Source organism: Leguminivora glycinivorella, chromosome 19 (assembly GCF_023078275.1).
Source record: "Leguminivora glycinivorella isolate SPB_JAAS2020 chromosome 19, LegGlyc_1.1, whole genome shotgun sequence".
NCBI lineage: Eukaryota > Metazoa > Arthropoda > Insecta > Lepidoptera > Tortricidae > Leguminivora > Leguminivora glycinivorella.
Genome location: NC_062989.1, coordinates 16384436 through 16402614, shown reverse-complemented (window position 1 = coordinate 16402614; position 18179 = coordinate 16384436). Strand labels below are relative to the sequence as shown.

The 18179-nt window shown below is 37.1% G+C and overlaps 1 protein-coding gene across 1 annotated transcript in view; it reads right to left on the bottom strand.

Moving 5' to 3' along the window:
• Positions 1-3700: 3700 nt before the first annotated feature.
• Positions 3701-18179, bottom strand: part of LOC125236301 (mevalonate kinase) — a 39464-nt gene continuing 24985 nt past the window's right edge. Inside the window, exons 4-10 of the mRNA XM_048143040.1 lie at positions 11597-11899; positions 10010-10232; positions 7985-8214; positions 6965-7030; positions 5783-5910; positions 5046-5198; positions 3701-4368 (exon numbers count right to left, since the gene is read on the bottom strand). Coding sequence (XP_047998997.1) covers positions 5066-5198; positions 5783-5910; positions 6965-7030; positions 7985-8214; positions 10010-10232; positions 11597-11899 — 1083 coding nt within the window. The 3' untranslated portion in view covers positions 3701-4368; positions 5046-5065. The remainder of the gene's footprint in view (positions 4369-5045; positions 5199-5782; positions 5911-6964; positions 7031-7984; positions 8215-10009; positions 10233-11596; positions 11900-18179) is intronic.

Sequence of the window (18179 nt, the reverse complement as noted above, 5' to 3'; positions counted from 1 at the left end):
TGGATAGGTATTTAAAAATGTATAAGGGTTTATTAAGATCGTTTTTTGATAATATTAATATTTTCGGAAATAATCGCTCCTAAAGGAAAAAAAAGTGCGTCCCCCCCCTCCCTCTAACTTTTGAACCATATGTTTAAAAATATGAAAAAAATCACAAAAGTAGAACTTTATACAGACTTTCTAGGAAAATTGTTTTGAACTTGATAGGTTCAGTAGTTTTTGAGAAAAATACGGAACCCTACACTGAGCGTGGCCCGACACGCTCTTGGCCGGTTTTATTTGTCTTGTAGTCAACGCGTCTATGTCATATTTTCAATTTATTTTTATTCTAATGCTATTTTTTATTTTGTTCATTATAATGGACGAGTGGCGGAAAACAGGGGAGGCCTTTGCCCAGCAGTGGGACACATTGCTATAAAAAAAAACCGGCCAAGAGCGTGTCGGGCCACGCTCAGTGTAGGGTTCCGTAGTTTTCCGTATTTTTCTAAAAAAACTACTAAACCTATCAAGTTCAAAACAATTTTCCTAGAAAGTATTTATAAAGTTCTACTTTTGTGATTTTTTTCATATTTTTTAAACATATGGTTCAAAAGTTAGAGGGGGGGGGACGCACTTTTTTTTCCTTTAAGAGCGATTATTTCCGAAAATATTAATATTATCAAAAAACGATCTTAGAAAACCCTTATTCATTTTTAAATACCTATCCAACAATATATCACACGTTGGGGTTGGATTGAAAAAAAATATCAGCCCCCACTTTACATGTAGGGGGGGTACCCTAATAAAACATTTTTTTCCATTTTTTATTTTTGCTCTTTGTTGGCGTGATTGATTTACATATTGGTACCAAATTTCAGCTTTCTAGTGCTAACGGTTACTGAGATTATCCGCGGACGGACGGACGGACGGACGGACGGACAGACAGACATGGCGAAACTATAAGGGTTCCTAGTTGACTACGGAACCCTAAAAATGGACTCTGGGATCCATGAGGCTGACAATACTTTTATGGTGTAATATCTGTGCTAATATTAATATTTGCTGCTAACTGTACAAATGTTTTCTGGAAGACATTACGTGACAAGATTTCAACGCATTTGCACATGGTTCTTACAATTTAAACACGACATTAAATTTATACATTCGTCTCTATCGCTGGTATACGAACGAAAGAGACGAAGATATTTTCGATGTTCCCATTGTTCTGAACCTCGAATATTTACATACATAGGCAAGTTCTAAAAATGGAAAAGTACTAAAAACTATGCCATTACTATCTTGATGTAAGCAATTTAATTGAAATCACGTTTAGAATAATTTGTTCGAGATTTAAATGAGGGATAACCAAAAATAATTCTATTTACAAGATTTTTTATCAAAACACAACTCATATTTACCACCATAATTTTAATATTTTGAGCTAAGCGTGATCGAAATCCGGCAACCTTCAAAGCAAGGGTGAACAGGCATCTTCTGGGCGAGCTCACTCCATCGTAGGCCACGTCTTTGCCTTTTGCTAGTCTGTGGTCAAGAGTAAGCCCATTTATAATAAAAAAAGATCCGTTTTATAAATTGTGATATCTCAAAAGATATAATTAACTGAAAAAAGCCTTTTGTTTGGCATGACGGGTAATATATTATACAGATATACTCTAGCAAGTAATTTCTTTCAGTAGAAAAAAACTTGTTAAATAAAATACCGTAGGCATAAAGGATATGGGAGCACAAGGGAGCACTTGTGTGTTTGCCAGAGTATATTAATGAACGAATGGATATTATATTATAGTATAAGTAGAAGCTGCCTAGTAACGCTCTTTATTCAACCCGTAGTTGAAACTCAGGTGGGTATTAAATTAACTAAAAAACATTAATACTAAGGGCCAGTTGCATCAACCACATTTGACAGACACATCATCGTCACGCAGCAGAGGTCTATGGACCTTCCCATACAAACAAATTTAACGAATGCTTTAACGGTCACGGACGGTTTGGTGCAACCGGCCCTAAGTGATGCCAAATTTTATCCACAAAATGCCCGTAATAGTTAAATTATTCTATCTCTTTCTGATAAAGATAGATGAAGCTTAACAGACAAGGATACGAGGTTTTGTGAGTAGAGACGTATACATACATTACTTAACAGTTAATGAGTTATATTGCAATATCTTTCTAATCTCCACCATAAAATAAAAGCCGATAATTTGATATAGGCGAGGAAATACCCGCATAGTTTATTATCTTTTCCTGTCATATCCTTTTTTGATCATACGAAATAGAAGAAAATGCAACGCTATTCAAATTAAAAGCGGTCCGATGGGCCTCACAAGGTTTTTTTTTAAATAGCTCAGGTATCGCATAGGCATCTTATTTTAGTTGACTATAAAACATCCATGGAATTTTGGCATGAGAATTTAATAAAATTAAAATCTGGCATCACTTGGAATCAGCACATGTACTCGTAAAAACATACATAATTATAATAAATAACTAATTATAAACATATGATTAAAATAAACAATAAATAATGCTAAATAAAGCATTGGTTCATGTATTTCATGATTCATATTTTCATGGACTTTATTAATTTTTCTTTAAACCCAAGAAACATTTTTTTTCAAAACTGGTGTATTGATAAATTATAATAAATACACATTTTAGTTGAAGAACAAAATAGGTCACTATTTAATCCATGCAATGAGTCCTGTTTTATTTGCTCGCGTTTGTACGCTAAAATGTGCACTATGACCAAATCAATTATTTTAAATGACATGTTCCCACGACAAAATTAATTATTTTAAGTGACTTCATATTCGATTCATTCTTAGGAATGTTTTCAAAAAGACACTTATAACATTAGAGCATATGAAAATTGTAAATTGCATTTTTTTATTTACTACAGATATAAATGTTAAGTAAATGTAATACTGAATTATGTTAAATTGAACTGAATTAATAACTGACATTTATCAAAATTATTACATACTCTAATGTTATAAGTAACTTTTTAGAATTATTTCAAACTTTACATTCATATTTTATAAATTAATAACCTTCAATTACTGACAGATCTATGTGCGTTCAAAATACTGTACGTAGGAGGTATTTTGTATGGAAAATCTTTTGCACTGTCATACAGTGATCTGTTAATGAAAATTAAACTATATTTAATATCAATATAGGTTTGATTTAAATAAAACAGAATTGGTCAAAAAAATTATCTTAATATTGTCTTTTTATCATTATAAACATTATAATAGACCACAACACAATCTGAACTTTTTAAATCTTTACTTGTGCTTTTCTTAATTGTTCCTATTCTCTTAAATTTTCACTCGTTATCTGACAATGACAATTTTCATACACCTCAGGTCCCTGTTTCACCAACTTTACAACTGAGACTGACAATTTGCCTGTTAATTTCTAGACACAGAAATAAATAAAAGTACTATGAGTTGTCAATATCATCCAACAATTATCACCATTTTCAGTGGTGAAATAGGGACCGGAAGTGATACGAAGCTAAATGTTCACAATAAAAATTTGGCCGTTGACAGTATCCATACGACAATTGGACGTAGTTACGCAGAAACGTTCCAATCCACATGAAATTGTCATTAAGTTTTAGACCTTGTATGAAAAACAAGTCTTTCATTTCAATGACTATTTCAGATGGATTGGAACGTTTCTGCGTAACTACGTCCAATTGTCAAATAAAAATGGCCAGGTTTTCATACAATAATTGCGTTAAACGCCATACATTTAAACATCATTACATTTGGTGCTTCAAAAGCCACTAATGTGTTTCCACAAACATATCGTCCATTCAAGTATCTTAAGTAGACCACTACTTATTAAAAAATATCCGTCTGTCCATCACCATCACACTATAAAACACTTTATAAACCTAATAGTCCATAATTCTCTTTGTCTTTGCAACATCCGATCCTTGTAAGGCAATAATCTTGTAAACCGCTCTTGGTATCGAAGCGACTAATATATCTTTCTATGCATTAGCATATAATATATTAGTTTAAAAACCCAGCAAGATACTATTTATCCACGTTTCTTGTACGTTAGGAGCTTGTATTTTTCCTGAGAGCACGCAGACATTTTTATCTTGTATTGATACTGCTTCCATCGCTTCCATTAGACCAAGAGCAGACATAGAAAGGACACACAGTTGTAAATGGACGCTCTTATTGCGCAATACACGCGCATCATTTCCATGTCTGTGTACATGCGAACGACGGAGTTGCGTCATCACGCACGCACACAACGACATTTGTATGGTGTGTTGCGTTGTACCAGCGTAGCGTGATAGTCCCAGGAAAAATCATAGTAAACTTTCTTTGCTTCTTTCGGACACTCCTGAAATAGAGAGAATAGAAGTATTAGTATAGTAGTGCAATTCCCGTTTAGTTTGTACATTTGGATCAGGTCTTCGATTTGAATAAAAATTGGTAGGCTGATAGAGACCATGATGCTGAACAAGATCCATTAGGTTTCCCAAAATGTCCTATGTAGTTTGTATGAAACCTTCCTTTTTTGTTACCAGATTTCTATACATTTTCGGTAACAAAAAAGGAAAGTTTCATACAATCGACCTAGGACATTTTGGGAAACCTAGTGAATCTTGTTCAGCATCATGGACTCTATCAGCCTACCAATTTTTATCCAAATCGGAGACGTGATCGAAATGTACAAACTATGGCAAGACCAATTTAGTTGAAATACGACCGATACGACCTTCAAACCTTCAAGAAAAGAGCGTACACCCATCTGAAAGGCCGGCAACGCACCTCCAACACTTCTGGTGTTTCGGGTGTAACCTTCAACCTTCAAATCAAGAGTGAACAGGCATCTTCTGGGCGAGCTCAGTCCATCGTAGGCCACGTCTTTGCCTTTGGCTAGTCTGTGGCCAAGAGTAAGCCCATTTATAATAAAAAAAAGATTGTTTACCCATCCCATAAAAAATTGGTTTCCTAGATAGTGTCAGGAATAAAGGATCAGGATGCAGTCGTACAGTAGACACAGCCAGTCATTACCGTTAGCCGCGCTCCCTGTGTCACATCTCGAGCTGCACGCCGGGGCCGCCGAGGCAGGTCTCGGTGACGCGGAACCCGTTCTCCAGCAGCTGCCCCGTCAGACCATCTACTGTGCTGCGCGGGGTTGAAGGCGGGATCAGGATCATTGCGTAGCTGTGGGAGGGATAAAAGTGATAAGTAAAATTGCACGGTATTTTCTAAAAAAAAAGTCAAAAACATTTATACAGGGGAACAGAGGCACTTTTACATGTCAACATTATACTAAATACTTAATATGAATTAAACTAAATTAGAAATCTACTTGCTGAATCTTCTATTCTAGAATTATATTTATTTATTAAAAGTTTATTGCACAAAATATACATAAAAATGTAGAAATGGCGGACTTAATGCCAAAAGGCATTATTTTATGTTATAATTCCATACCATAAGTACTACAGTATGTCTTTTTTTCAACTAATTTATTTGCGCGAAATCAGTACGATTCTTAACTAGGGTGACTGCTAAATGTCTAAGAAATTTTATTTGTTGTAATTTCCCTTTCTTTGCGATTACATTTTGGTGCCGTGACCAGGATACAGACAGAAAGGAAGAAAAGAATTATTATAACAGTTTCTGAAAAATCATTTCATCAATATTTTCCAAAGCATGAATTGAGATGATAGCAAAACCTTAGAGCTATTCCAATACACGACTAGTGGAGAAAGACTAAAGAAAAATATTGCGTAAGTACTTACCCCCCGCCGCCAGCGCCCGTGAGCTTGCACGCGAGGTTCCGCGCCTTCGCCTGGCTCCTGATAGCTTCCAAGGCCGGGTGCGACACGCCCAACGCCGCCAAAAGACAGTGGTTCATGTCCCACAGTTCCTAAAACATTTATGGTACATTTTAGCATAACACGAAAGGTGGACTAGCAGGGTAACGAAATGGAAGGGCCCACAAGGCAAACGTCGTAAAGCAAGACCGCACACGAGATGGGAAGACGAGATAAGACAAATGGCTGGGCCCTGCTGGTCACACATAGCGCAGGATAGAGACAAATGGAGCTCTTTAGAGGAGGCCTTCACCTTCACCTGAGGAGGGGTTCGTGCATATCAAAGATATCTACATAGCTAAGATACACAACACGACAACATTTACCATAATATATATATATATACTTTTTTCTTCTCTTATGTTTAACAAAAATTGTAACGAACTTGCATGAAATAAAAGGCTTTTTATTTTATTTTATTATTATTAGCATAACACTATAAGCAGGTGTATTCAAGTCAAGAGTGAATAGGCTATTACTGAACCAGTGAGCTACAACTCGACCTTGTCGTCACTTTCCATCAGGTGCGACTAAGGTCAATCACTGGCCAGTTTATAATAATAAAAAAAAGTATGGGGAAATTGGGTAATCAACATACGTGTGTTACAACCACGTAATTCTGAAATTACGACTTCAGTGGTTAATGTAACATCTTGTATATTGTAATTATATCTTTCAGGTAACTCAACCAGCCGGCGTATCATGCTTTCAATTTTATCACTTATCCACGTGGATAAGACACCTGTCACTCTCACACTGACATACTTGCCAGAACGTGACGGATGCTTTATCCACGCAGATAAGTGATAAAATTGGAAGCATGATACGCCGGCAGGCAGACAACCATGGTCGCGCGATAAATGATAAAATTGATAAAACATCAAGCCGTCCCTATAGTGCTATTTGTGAGATAGAGACGGCCTGACGTTTTATCATTTATCGCGCGACCATGCTTAATACGCCTGCACGGGAAGCATGGTCGCGCGATAGACGATAAAGTAGCAGGCCGTCCCTATCGCACTATTTGTAAGTGCGATAGGGACGGCCTGATATAATTTGACATTATGAATAGGCATGGGAAAAGTATATTGTACAAAGTAAACTTACTCCTAAGTGTTGATAATCCGCGTCCGTATCTCCTGGACACTTGCCACCGGCGAGTTTTTCCAAAACCTGTAACAGATTAGATACAGTCATGATTAAATGTTTTTATAAGCCAGTTATTAAAATGGAAGTTCGACTGTATGCTTAGGCCGTTTTCACATTATCCGATCCGATATCGGATGTCGGAAGGATTTCAATAGAAAAAATCCAAGATGGCGCCTGTAATGTATGGGATATCGGTCGAAAACGCACTTACGCAGTGTTCCAGTATTTTGATCATATTGCCATGAAATACAGTGATAACTTGGAGAAGTTGGTAGTCATTTGTAAGTTAAACCACATAATATATAATAGTACAAGTACAGAAGGTGAGAAGGCTCACTCCTTTGTTGTTCACAAAATGTCGCCATTCTAAATTCTTACCTACATTGACAAACGGACCGCACGCGAGCAGCCGACATTGAATTCTATTGCGCCGCGTGAAGGTCGTCACCAGTGAACGGGCCGCGAACTCGCGGCCGCCGGCATGTACTTGTAGCGCGGCGATAGAATCGCGGAGTGAGAGGTTATTTTACATTTGACAGACAGAAGAGGCCATCTTGTCATTAAGTCCTACGGTCTGTATCTAAAAGTATACCAGGCTGCCATAACACTCTGAGTGGTAGTGTGCGCGTCCAAAGCGTTCATCACATGGTCCACAGCCGCTGATACATACATAGCTCATTCGACAGTTGACAGAAGGGGTAACAAAGAGCCTTCTACCTGCATCAGGTACCAGGCTACCATAGGACACTGGGAGTTACCTGAGTGGCAGTGTGCGCGATGTCATCCAAAGCGTTCATGTCCACAGCCGCTGTTTCTCTGCCGGACGCAAGCCTTGCACCTGAATCTAAGGCCGTTTTCACATTATCCGATCCGATATCGGATGTAGGATGTCGGTCCAACATCCGATATCGGATCGGATAATGTGAAAACGGCCTAAAAGTACCAGGCTACCAGAAGACAACAGGAGCTACTAGTTACCTGCGTGGCAGTGTGCGCGATGTCATCCAAAGCGTTCATCACATGGTCCACGGCCGCCGTATTCCTCTGCCGTATGCCCGCCACTTTGACTAGCAGGGCGTGAGTTTCGCGGTTCACGCGCGAATCCACGAGGAGCACTCGCAAGTTCAGCCGAATGTCGAGGTGACGGGGCTTGGTTCCTTTCTTGAAGGAGACTATGGAGCCGAATGTGCAGGTCTCGTTATCTATGCCTGAAAAAAGTAAAAAAAGAAGTTATATACTTACTCTGTCAAACAAGTCTGTCAGTAAATAAGAACAAAGAAAACTATAGGTATCCTTTTCTCTAGCACCCTAAAGAAAAGGATGCATATAGTTTTCTTTGTTCTTATTTACTGACAATAGACAGAGAGTATTTACGAACTTTTCTCTTTTAAATAAGGGGTAAACGGGCACCTTCTGGGCAAGCTCACTCTATCGTAGGCTACGTCTTCGCCTCAGCTAGTATATGGCCATGATTAAGCCCATTTAGAAATAAAGTGGTAACGGGTTCAAAATTTTAGTTTATATGACATTTTAATCTTCTAATATGATGAGGAATATGCTCATGTCACACCGTGTACACTCGATCCTCTTCACTCAAAGATCTCCAAGTAAAGATACAATGTCAGGTCTACAGATTTACGAAGTTGTTATATACACTTGTTACATGTCCTTGCAAAGTAATAAATTGTTGTGCGTTTAATTGCATTACTGCACTGTATACCAGCAGTAATACATTTTATATTAGCACCTAATTCTTACTTCGTTTTAAAGCACTTATTGTATTGATTATAAAACATTTCTGGTTAAATAATTATCGATAATTGAATGATAATGATAAGAAGTAGTCGTAGAGTAAATCATCCATCAAATGTATGGATGCATTCAGAGAAATAAGTTCAAAAGCAAGTCAATTCATCGAATAATTCTTAACTGATTCGCATTTGACAGTGCAAGGTCAAGCTGGCCGGTTCAAGGTTCGAGCCCCGATGTGTGCCAAGGGCGTTTGCCAATTGCCTCGATGATTCTATATGCAAACCGGTGGACTAAATAAAATTTCGAGAGTTAAGCGGAGTTAATAAACTTTGAATTATTCCACGTTTGAATGATGCGTGAATTTTTACGCGTGATTTGTACAACGTCACTTTTCACAGATATTTTTGCGACAGGAGGCACAGGCGCCTGATGGTAAGCGATCACTAGCTGGCACCTATGGACACCCAAATCAAATTATTTTCTTAAATATTGTTTATATTTGTAAGTGTGTTTAGTAAAACGTCCCACTTTGTCGGTTAACATTAAGGCGAGATTTACTTGTATCTTTATATGAATAAACTGACAAAGCGGCTTTATATTAGCAATCGACAAAGTGAGGCGTTTTCCAGTGCACACTCACATTTGTTAATCCATTTATAAAAAATAAGAATGTGTGCAATTGCAACGTTGTTGACGTCTGTCTTTAAAATAATATTTGAACATATGTTACCTTACGAACAATTAACACTTATTCAACTTTAATTAGTTATTGGCTGATATCATATGTATGTATTTGTATAAGCCACATAATTAAATAAAACCAAATATGTAGGTATATTGCCTGACGTAAAAAGCAAATTTAATATTTACTAGCAAATGTCTATTTTGGCCTTCTTGATCAAGCTATTTTTCATGGAAAATGTAGATAACTAGGTATGCATTCTGATTGTCAAGTTTGCGTAAAGAGTGGTAAGTCTATTTTATAAATCGTAGAAACCTATAAATAATAGGTAACTTGACTATCACTACCGTAACCTCACTGCATTATAAATTCCTTAGGGCCACTTGCACCAACGAAAATCCAGAGGGTTAATCCACCACAGGAGGCTCGTAGTTGCCTTGCGCGCCTAACGCCATCAGTCTCAGTAAATCTCGCGAGGAAAACAATGAGGCAGAACTATCCATTCTATAGTTACAAGCCCACGTACCGTACAACGATTGAAAGTATGTCTAAATATAAACTCGACTCACCTGAAGGCGTCCCATGCATGATCCGCTCGCAGTTATACGCCCAGGCTGATATCGCTTCTGCCTCGCGCGGCTCAAAGTCGCCAGGAGGCTCATAGCTGCCTCGCGCTCGTAACGCCATCAGTCTCAGTAAGGCACCCGCGAGGCAAACTGCGAACGAGGCAGAACTGCCGGTCCCGGCGCCGATGGTCAGCTCGGAGCCCATTGAGATGTCCATGGATTTCACCTGGAGATAATAAATAAATAAATAAATATTGGGGGACACCTTACACGAATCAACCTAGCCCCAAACTAAGCAAAGCTTGTAATGTCATAATATGGGTGCTAGGCGACGATATACATAGAAAACATCCATGACTCAGGAACAAATATCTGTATTCATCACACAAATAAATGCCCTTACCGGGATTCGAACCCCCGACCACAGGCTCACTGCCGACTACGCCAGACCGGTCGTTGAGAAATGAACATTTTTTTTGTAGAGGCTACTTCATAGGGAACATGTCTATACTACTTGACGCATTTTCTAACTAGTTAGGTTAGGTAGTTTGCATCCTAGACATCACTAACATTTTTGCTCTGGAATCCCTTGATTTATTATAATTTAATGTCCGTCCTCGACGCTTTATTGACTTGTTTAGAATGAAAATACAATCTAATGCAAATGCATAAAAAGGATAAAGATTAAAGAGGAATTTATATTAATCAGAATGAGTACCTGTACAGCATAAGAATGAAGTAATATGCCTAGGAATTCCTTCAAATTATGATCATTTTCTATAATGTATGTTTTCTATATATTTTTTTACCTGTCGTGATTGTTTCACCGGATGGTGTGATCGGAAGATGAGCGCTGGAAGTCGCCAGAAATATGATGAGATTAGACCATTTCGTAGCACCTCCTTCTTGTTTATGTCTTCTTATTTGTAACATGTTTATTTTGTGTGTGTGTGTGTTAACGAATAAATGCATTCTATTATATTCTATTCTAACATAATATGTACGATGTAAGGATTGTTACAAGGGATAATAATAATAATAAAATACTTTATTGCACACTACAGAAGAAAAAGAAACATAATTCAGAACAGATACAACGTGGTAGGTAACAACAGGCGGTCTTATCGCTAAAACAGCGGTCTCTTACAGACAACCTTCAGATAGTCGAGTGGCGATCGGAATAAAATTTACGGGTGGTGCAAAGAAGAACAGAAGGCTAGTACCTAAATGTACAATATAATAAAATACATATACTACAAATATAAAAACTATGATAGACTACATATACTAATAAATACAACAATATATGAGATATAACTATGAAGACCATTTCAACGACCTGAAATTTCTTGGAAAACAGAAAGTTTATGAAGTAGACAAATAATGATCCTTCAACATTTTTTTAAAAATGGGTAATGAAGTTGCACGTCTAATATTAATGTAGCAAGGGATGTAGCTTACAACAAGTTATTAAGTAAATTTAACTTTTTTATCGATCCCCAAAACACGATAAGTACAAAGGACGATTTTAGTGTCAATTGGTTCTCGTTTAAACCCTTCAAGTCCAAAATAAAACAACACAATATTTACCTGCAAATTCGTACTCCCAAAAATCCCCGAGAACATATAAAGGAAGCTCCTCAAAGAATTCTTCTGGTTGTTCGGCAGCTCATCGAAATTCGGCTTGATCTGATGGAGGAACTCATTGACCTTCCTCAGGTGGTTGTCATGGTCGAGGTGTCCAGGTATCTTCCAGGAGAACTTGCCAGTGACGCCGTGGCAGAGCTGAGGGTTGAAGAGGGCCTTCACGGTCGGGGTGAGGGGAATGGTCTCTTGGAGACCGACGCAGGGGAGGTGGATGTACACCGCTGGTTCTCCGACCGTTTTTACTTCCTGAAAAACGAGGTGTATTAGAGATTGGTTGAGTGGTATGTGACCCCAAATGGAGCAGGCGCGCAAACACATTCAGTAGACTTATATTTACGGATTGAAATCGTGATTACCAGACATTGTACATTTTCTAGCAATTTCTGTGAAGCGTGGTAGAAATAAAGGAATTCATACATGTGTTTCCTAGGTAGATGATCAATTAAGGGTAATTTTACTCATATAAAAAAAAAAAAAAAACTATTCCAGCTGGCTTCGGACATTATATTCCTTTAAAGCGACAATGTTGCACCAAAATTGATGGTAAAATGTCTGGTGATTTTATATGCATTTTTTCGACGCAGTTACATCCCGACATCTTCAGTTTTTTACCCGTGACCATGATACGTAGAACTGCGTCGAAATGTCGGGAGCTTGACCAACATCAAAAAAGGTAATCATGCTCTAGGTATATCCCGGTCAATATAAGTCTAGTGAAACTAACCGCAAATCATTCAAAACACATTCGATGCCAACGCATGCTACGCGTTAAGAGCGCAGCTGAAACATGCAGAATTCCTTATATTAAAAAATCTAATATAAACAGTGAACCCGATAGTCGGGTCACTGGCACTGAGTGTGTTAAAAACGGCGTGACACTTTGCAAAAGCTATTGTGATATACTATACTAGTTTCCGTGGTTTTTTTTTCTTAGTTTAACTATAAAATGATTTAAATAGTTTACCAGCATTACAAAAATTAACATTAAAAAAAAAGTGATTATTACTTCAGCGTGTACTTATTTTGAAAAAAAAATGAAGAGAATAATGCTAATGTAACTTTATTAAACTTGAAGACAACATATTTATCTTACAATTTTTATTTTTAACCAAACTAAAAAAATATTAGGTGTTTAAAATATAACCCTTTTATAATTGTGTTTATAAGTACAAAACTATTGTTTTCTTTTTCTGTATGCGATTAATGATTATCAATGTGACTTATTGATAAATAATAACGGGACAAAAAACTGCATTGGAATCGCATCACAACATTCACAACCTCCGACAAAATATGCCCCTTATGCCCGCGCGCATTGCAAATGGATGAAAAACTCATACAACCCATACATACACAAATGATATGTTACTTATTTCATTAGGTACACATAGGGTTGCAAATAGAAAAAAAAACAAATGTTTTTTTTTCAGAATTTTGAAAAAAAAACATGAAAAAAAACCGAGCACCCTTGTTTTTTTCTAAATATGGTTTTTTTTTTCAGATGAACAAATAATTCGACAATAACGGTTTTTCGTGAGTTGTAACGTGCTTCAATAATAATAACGTACATTTTAATTCGATTAACATTCAGTATACAAACGTTTATTGGGAAATCCCCGATGCGGCGTGCAACGCGGAGAGGTGGTGGTGTTGCCAACAGTAAATAGTGATAACTACCAACTACAGATTTCGTAAATGTTACTTTTATAAGACCAGAAATTAAAATTATTTGATTAAATGTGTTTAATAGTAAAAAACCGTATAAAAGTATTAATTGCTTAAATTGCTTTGCAAATTTTGAGATTTCGTACTTTAGAAAAAAAACATGATCCAGAAAAAAAAACTGTTTTTTTTTCACGGTTTTTTTCATGTTTTTTTTTCAAGCCAGAAAAAAAAACGTTTTTTTGCAACCCTAGGTACACACAAATATAGCTAAAGGCTCTTTCATATCAAGCGAAAAAACACACAAATACACAGCTAATAAAGCAAAAGTAGCAGATGATGATATAATGCGATTGTAGCTGTGTTTGTCTGTCTGTTACCTCATCAACCTTAAACTACCGAACAGACTTTGAAAAATTTAGTTATGAACATGAAATTACACACATCGGCTCTCTTATTATGATCACAATTTTGACCAATTTGGTGCACTTGTATCATAATGCATATTAATGGGTATTTTCAGAATTTGGGACCCAAAGTTAGCGTAAGTCGTTAATAAAAATTAACTTACTGTCAGTTTTATGACGATAAATGATAATTAAGCATGAAATTTCAATAATATTGCTTTTGTGTTAATTCCATAAACTTTTTAAGGACATTTCAAATATTTTTTTTATTTTATTTAAACGCAATTGATTTTTGGAAGTTTTACAAAATGTTATGCTTCATTATTTTTACTTGAAATTAATCATTAAATTAGTCTAGTTAGGTACAAATAAATACATAAAAAAGAGAAAAAAATAAAACATGTGTAATAAATAAGATATCCTCATAATGGTTATTCTTACTGACTAAATTAAGTCACTTCTCTAGTTCTTATCTACTTCATCTAAAATAAAGCAAACCTAGAAGATTGCCAAGGTTTACAGATTAGAAGATAACTTAAAATAAATTGCAAAAACTACCTTCTCAGATCTTTTAGAAAAACTTTAGATGCAAAAATAGAACTTCTGATATATTTTAAGAGTTTGGCACAAGGTTTGGCATGATAATAATTAAGATATTTATGTATATATTATTTTAGTAGGTAACTCTTTTCCAGGCCGTGCCAATTTGTAAGGTTTCTCAAAAATTCCAGGTCTAATACTGTAAAAGGTCCAAAAATGACACACACCACTTATAAAACACTTTACTTTATTACCACCACTAGTTACTTAACACTATGTATAACACTCACATATTGCTTGACTGGTTTGAGAACTGATTTGGAACTGATGACACCTTGTTCCTCGGACCTTATATATGAATGCTAAAAAATCTTAACACCGCGATTCAGACTTGCGTGCTCGGAACAAAGAGACATCTATTGAGTACATTTTAAATTAATTTTCAATAACCAAAATAATGTTAATTGTACATAAATGCACATATTTTCATACTTAGGTTATTTCTAATATTTTTTGAAGTATTTTAGAGACATTTTTTACCTAAATAAACCAAATTAATATTACAAAATCGCTACCACTAATGCCATCTATTGGTGTACTGAACAAACTGTGAAATACATAAGAAATGTATGAAATAAAACTATACGGCGTCAACATACCGCCCACCAAGAACACAAGCAGTTTGTTCTTAACTCCGCCCACCATGGCATGATATAACAGATAAATACAAGGCAAGTGATTACATGAATACAACATTGACATGCCTATTACATTTATCTGAAACAATAAGGAATATGAAATTAGTTACTCGATACAAAATTGAAACAATTAGAACAATATTATTTGATAAAGATGCAATTTTAATAACAATAGACCGAAGGAGGGATTTTATTTTACACAAAACTGACTACTCGTGTGATGTTGTCCGTACCTGAACGTTTTTTATGCATTCCTCACAACCATCTAGATGCAAAATATTTAATCGTTTTTGAACAAAGCCACAACACCAATAGCTGACTCAGAAGTATGATGAGATTTCGCTGTCGTACGAAATTATTGACATTTAAATCACTAGAAGGTGGAGGTAATGGAACGTACTTTGGGATTCAGGTAGCTGGAATACTTACTACATGAAGGTGATGAGGATTGCTGTAGTAGAATAACTTCGGCCAGATAATAACTGGCGCTAGCCAAATAAACTCCAAGTTGCTTCCTATATTTCTAAAATAATGATGATTTACCATCAATCGTTGCTTGTTATTGTTCCAGGTTGCTTGTCTGAAGTTGTTAGAGGATCTATTTCTTGCCGAAGAAGAAGCATTGCCGTGGATGTGGGCAGCTGCTTTCTTGTACCTCTCTTTCAGCTGAGTTTCTTGTTTGGTTGCTGCAAAATTAAGTTTACCTTTGGCGCATCGTATATTTTCTTCGCGTAAAGGTAACTTGATTGAATACCTACCACTACACTCCCTGTTAGTAGCGGCAGCAAAAGTTTCTTCATGCTTCTTTTCTTCCTTAGTGTGTATTTTCTTCTTCTTCTTTGAATCTGGCGCAAAAAGATCAGCTTCGAGCTTCGAAGGCTTCCTCCGAACCTCGCTGTCAATGACATGAATGTGGTTAGCTCTGATCTTATTGTGTAATTCCGACTCACCTGAGTGAACCGGCCCGGAAATGATCCAGCCTAAGGAAGTTTTCTGAGCGATGGGTCCTCCTTGTGGAGCTTTGAATACACCGCTCATGAGTGTTTGACTATAAACTTCTCCACCAAGCAGCAAGTCGATTTGTCCCGGTTCATTGAATGTTGGATCTGCTAGACTTAAACTCGAGAGCTCGGACCAAGACTCAACATTGACTCGTTTCTCTGGAAGATTCAATGTGAGTTTGTTTAACACAAAAGCATTGATGCTTACCTTAAAATCAGAGTCTACGCGAGATGTGATTGTTAACTTCACCGACGAGTTAGAGCTCACGGAACTCTCCTCTTCATCTTCACATAGTCTTGTGATTGTGCTTTTGTTGGGAATCCTGGGCAGTCCGAGCAGATGAACCGCAGACTCTTTGATGAACGACTCTTCTGATCCTTGGTCGATAAAGCACCTGAGTGTTATGAGTTTACCAGATTTCGATGTGGCATTAACTAATGCTGTTGGTAGTAAAACCAACCTACGAGATGTCGAAAAATGGCTTTTGATTTTAGTGGTAGTGGATTCATCATTCGGCGATGAGTGAGATGTAGCTGTAGGTGCAACTACATTTGAGGCAGCTGAGTGATTTGTATTTTGAGTCTCCTGAGACTCAGCTGCTGGTGTGTTATTTCTGGAATGCAATAATGAATGATGTTTCTTTTGGCAAATTTGGCATCTAGACGATTGACGGCATGCATATACTGAGTGATGAGATCCTAGACAGTTAAAGCAAAGCTTGTGTGACTGGACAAAACCACGACGAGCATCAGTGTCAAGTTTAGCAAACTCTTTACAATGACTTATCTTATGGGCGTCAGAACAAAATGCACAAGATTGGGTTTTTACAACTGAAACATGATGCACCTTTACAGTAGAGCTAGAAGCTTGGTGAGCGTTGGTGCTGGGTCTGGAAAGCTTTGGGTCAATGAACTCCAATGCGCGAAAACGTGACTCTAAAAAAGCTTGAAATTGCTCATAAGTTGGAAGCTCATTGTTGGTTTCAATTGACTTCAGTTCCCATTGCTTTCGCGACTCAGCATCTAACTTTAAACACATTAGATGCACAATAATAACGTCCCAACTCTTAACATCGATGCCTAAGTTCTTCAGCGCTTGTAGACACTCGTTGGTTGTATCTAATAACTCCTTAAGAGCTGTAGCAGATTCAGTAGCCAAATTGCGTTGACTCAACAATCGTTTCAGGATGCAGTTTGATAAATATTTCTTGTTGTTGTACCGCTTGTCAAGTTGCTCCCAACTGGTGATGTAGTTATACTTGGTGATTGGAATGTGTCTCAACAACTGTTCAGCTTCGCCAGTTAAATGCCCTTTTAAGTAATGTAACTTCTGAACATCATCAAGATCCTTGTTATTATGAATCAACGAAACAAACATGTCCCGAAAACTCACCCATTCAGTATACTGGCCGGAGAACGTCGGTATTGTGATCTTGGGAAGTTTGATACGTTCTTCAACTTTAATGCTTGAAGTACCATACTCGGAGACTTGCATGCTTGACGGTGTGGATGATGAAGCTGGCTTGATGCTGCTGAGGATAGATTTGACAAGGCATTTGTAATTTATGTATGCTTCTTCACTGTCATCATATACATTATTCACAACATATGGGCTTTGGGTTAAAGCTTCCGATTCGCTATTCTGAATAATATGCGTATGTGTGCGTGAAAATTGCAACCATAATTCCTCTAATAATTCCAATCTAGTATTTAGATAATCAATAGAGTTGCGTCGTTCTTTGGGAGACTTTTTGAAGTTTTCAAAATCGCGAACAATTCTAGACTGCAAGTCATCCTGTATTTTGATAAGTTTCTCCATTGTGATATTTCTAAGTGTTTGACAACAAAAAATATTCTAAGTCCTGGCTACTGATCTGAATTTTCTAAGTCTCGACTCGATCGGATTGAATTTTTTCTAAGTCCTAGATTATACGATTGAAATTTACTAAGTCCAGTTTCATATGAAATTTTCTAAGTCCTCACTCAGTAATGAATAATAAAGTACTCACAATTGACCACTGGCACTCACACTTTGACCACTACTGACGTCACACGATGTACACGCCGCTGACGAAGTCACCCGATGACGCCGCTTACGAAGTCACCCGATGTCGCCGCTCCCGTGACGTCACACGATGTTGCCGCTGCCGATGACTCCGCTGTTGTGACGTCACACATGACGCCTGCTGCCGATGACGTCAGGCCGTGGTTGACGTCG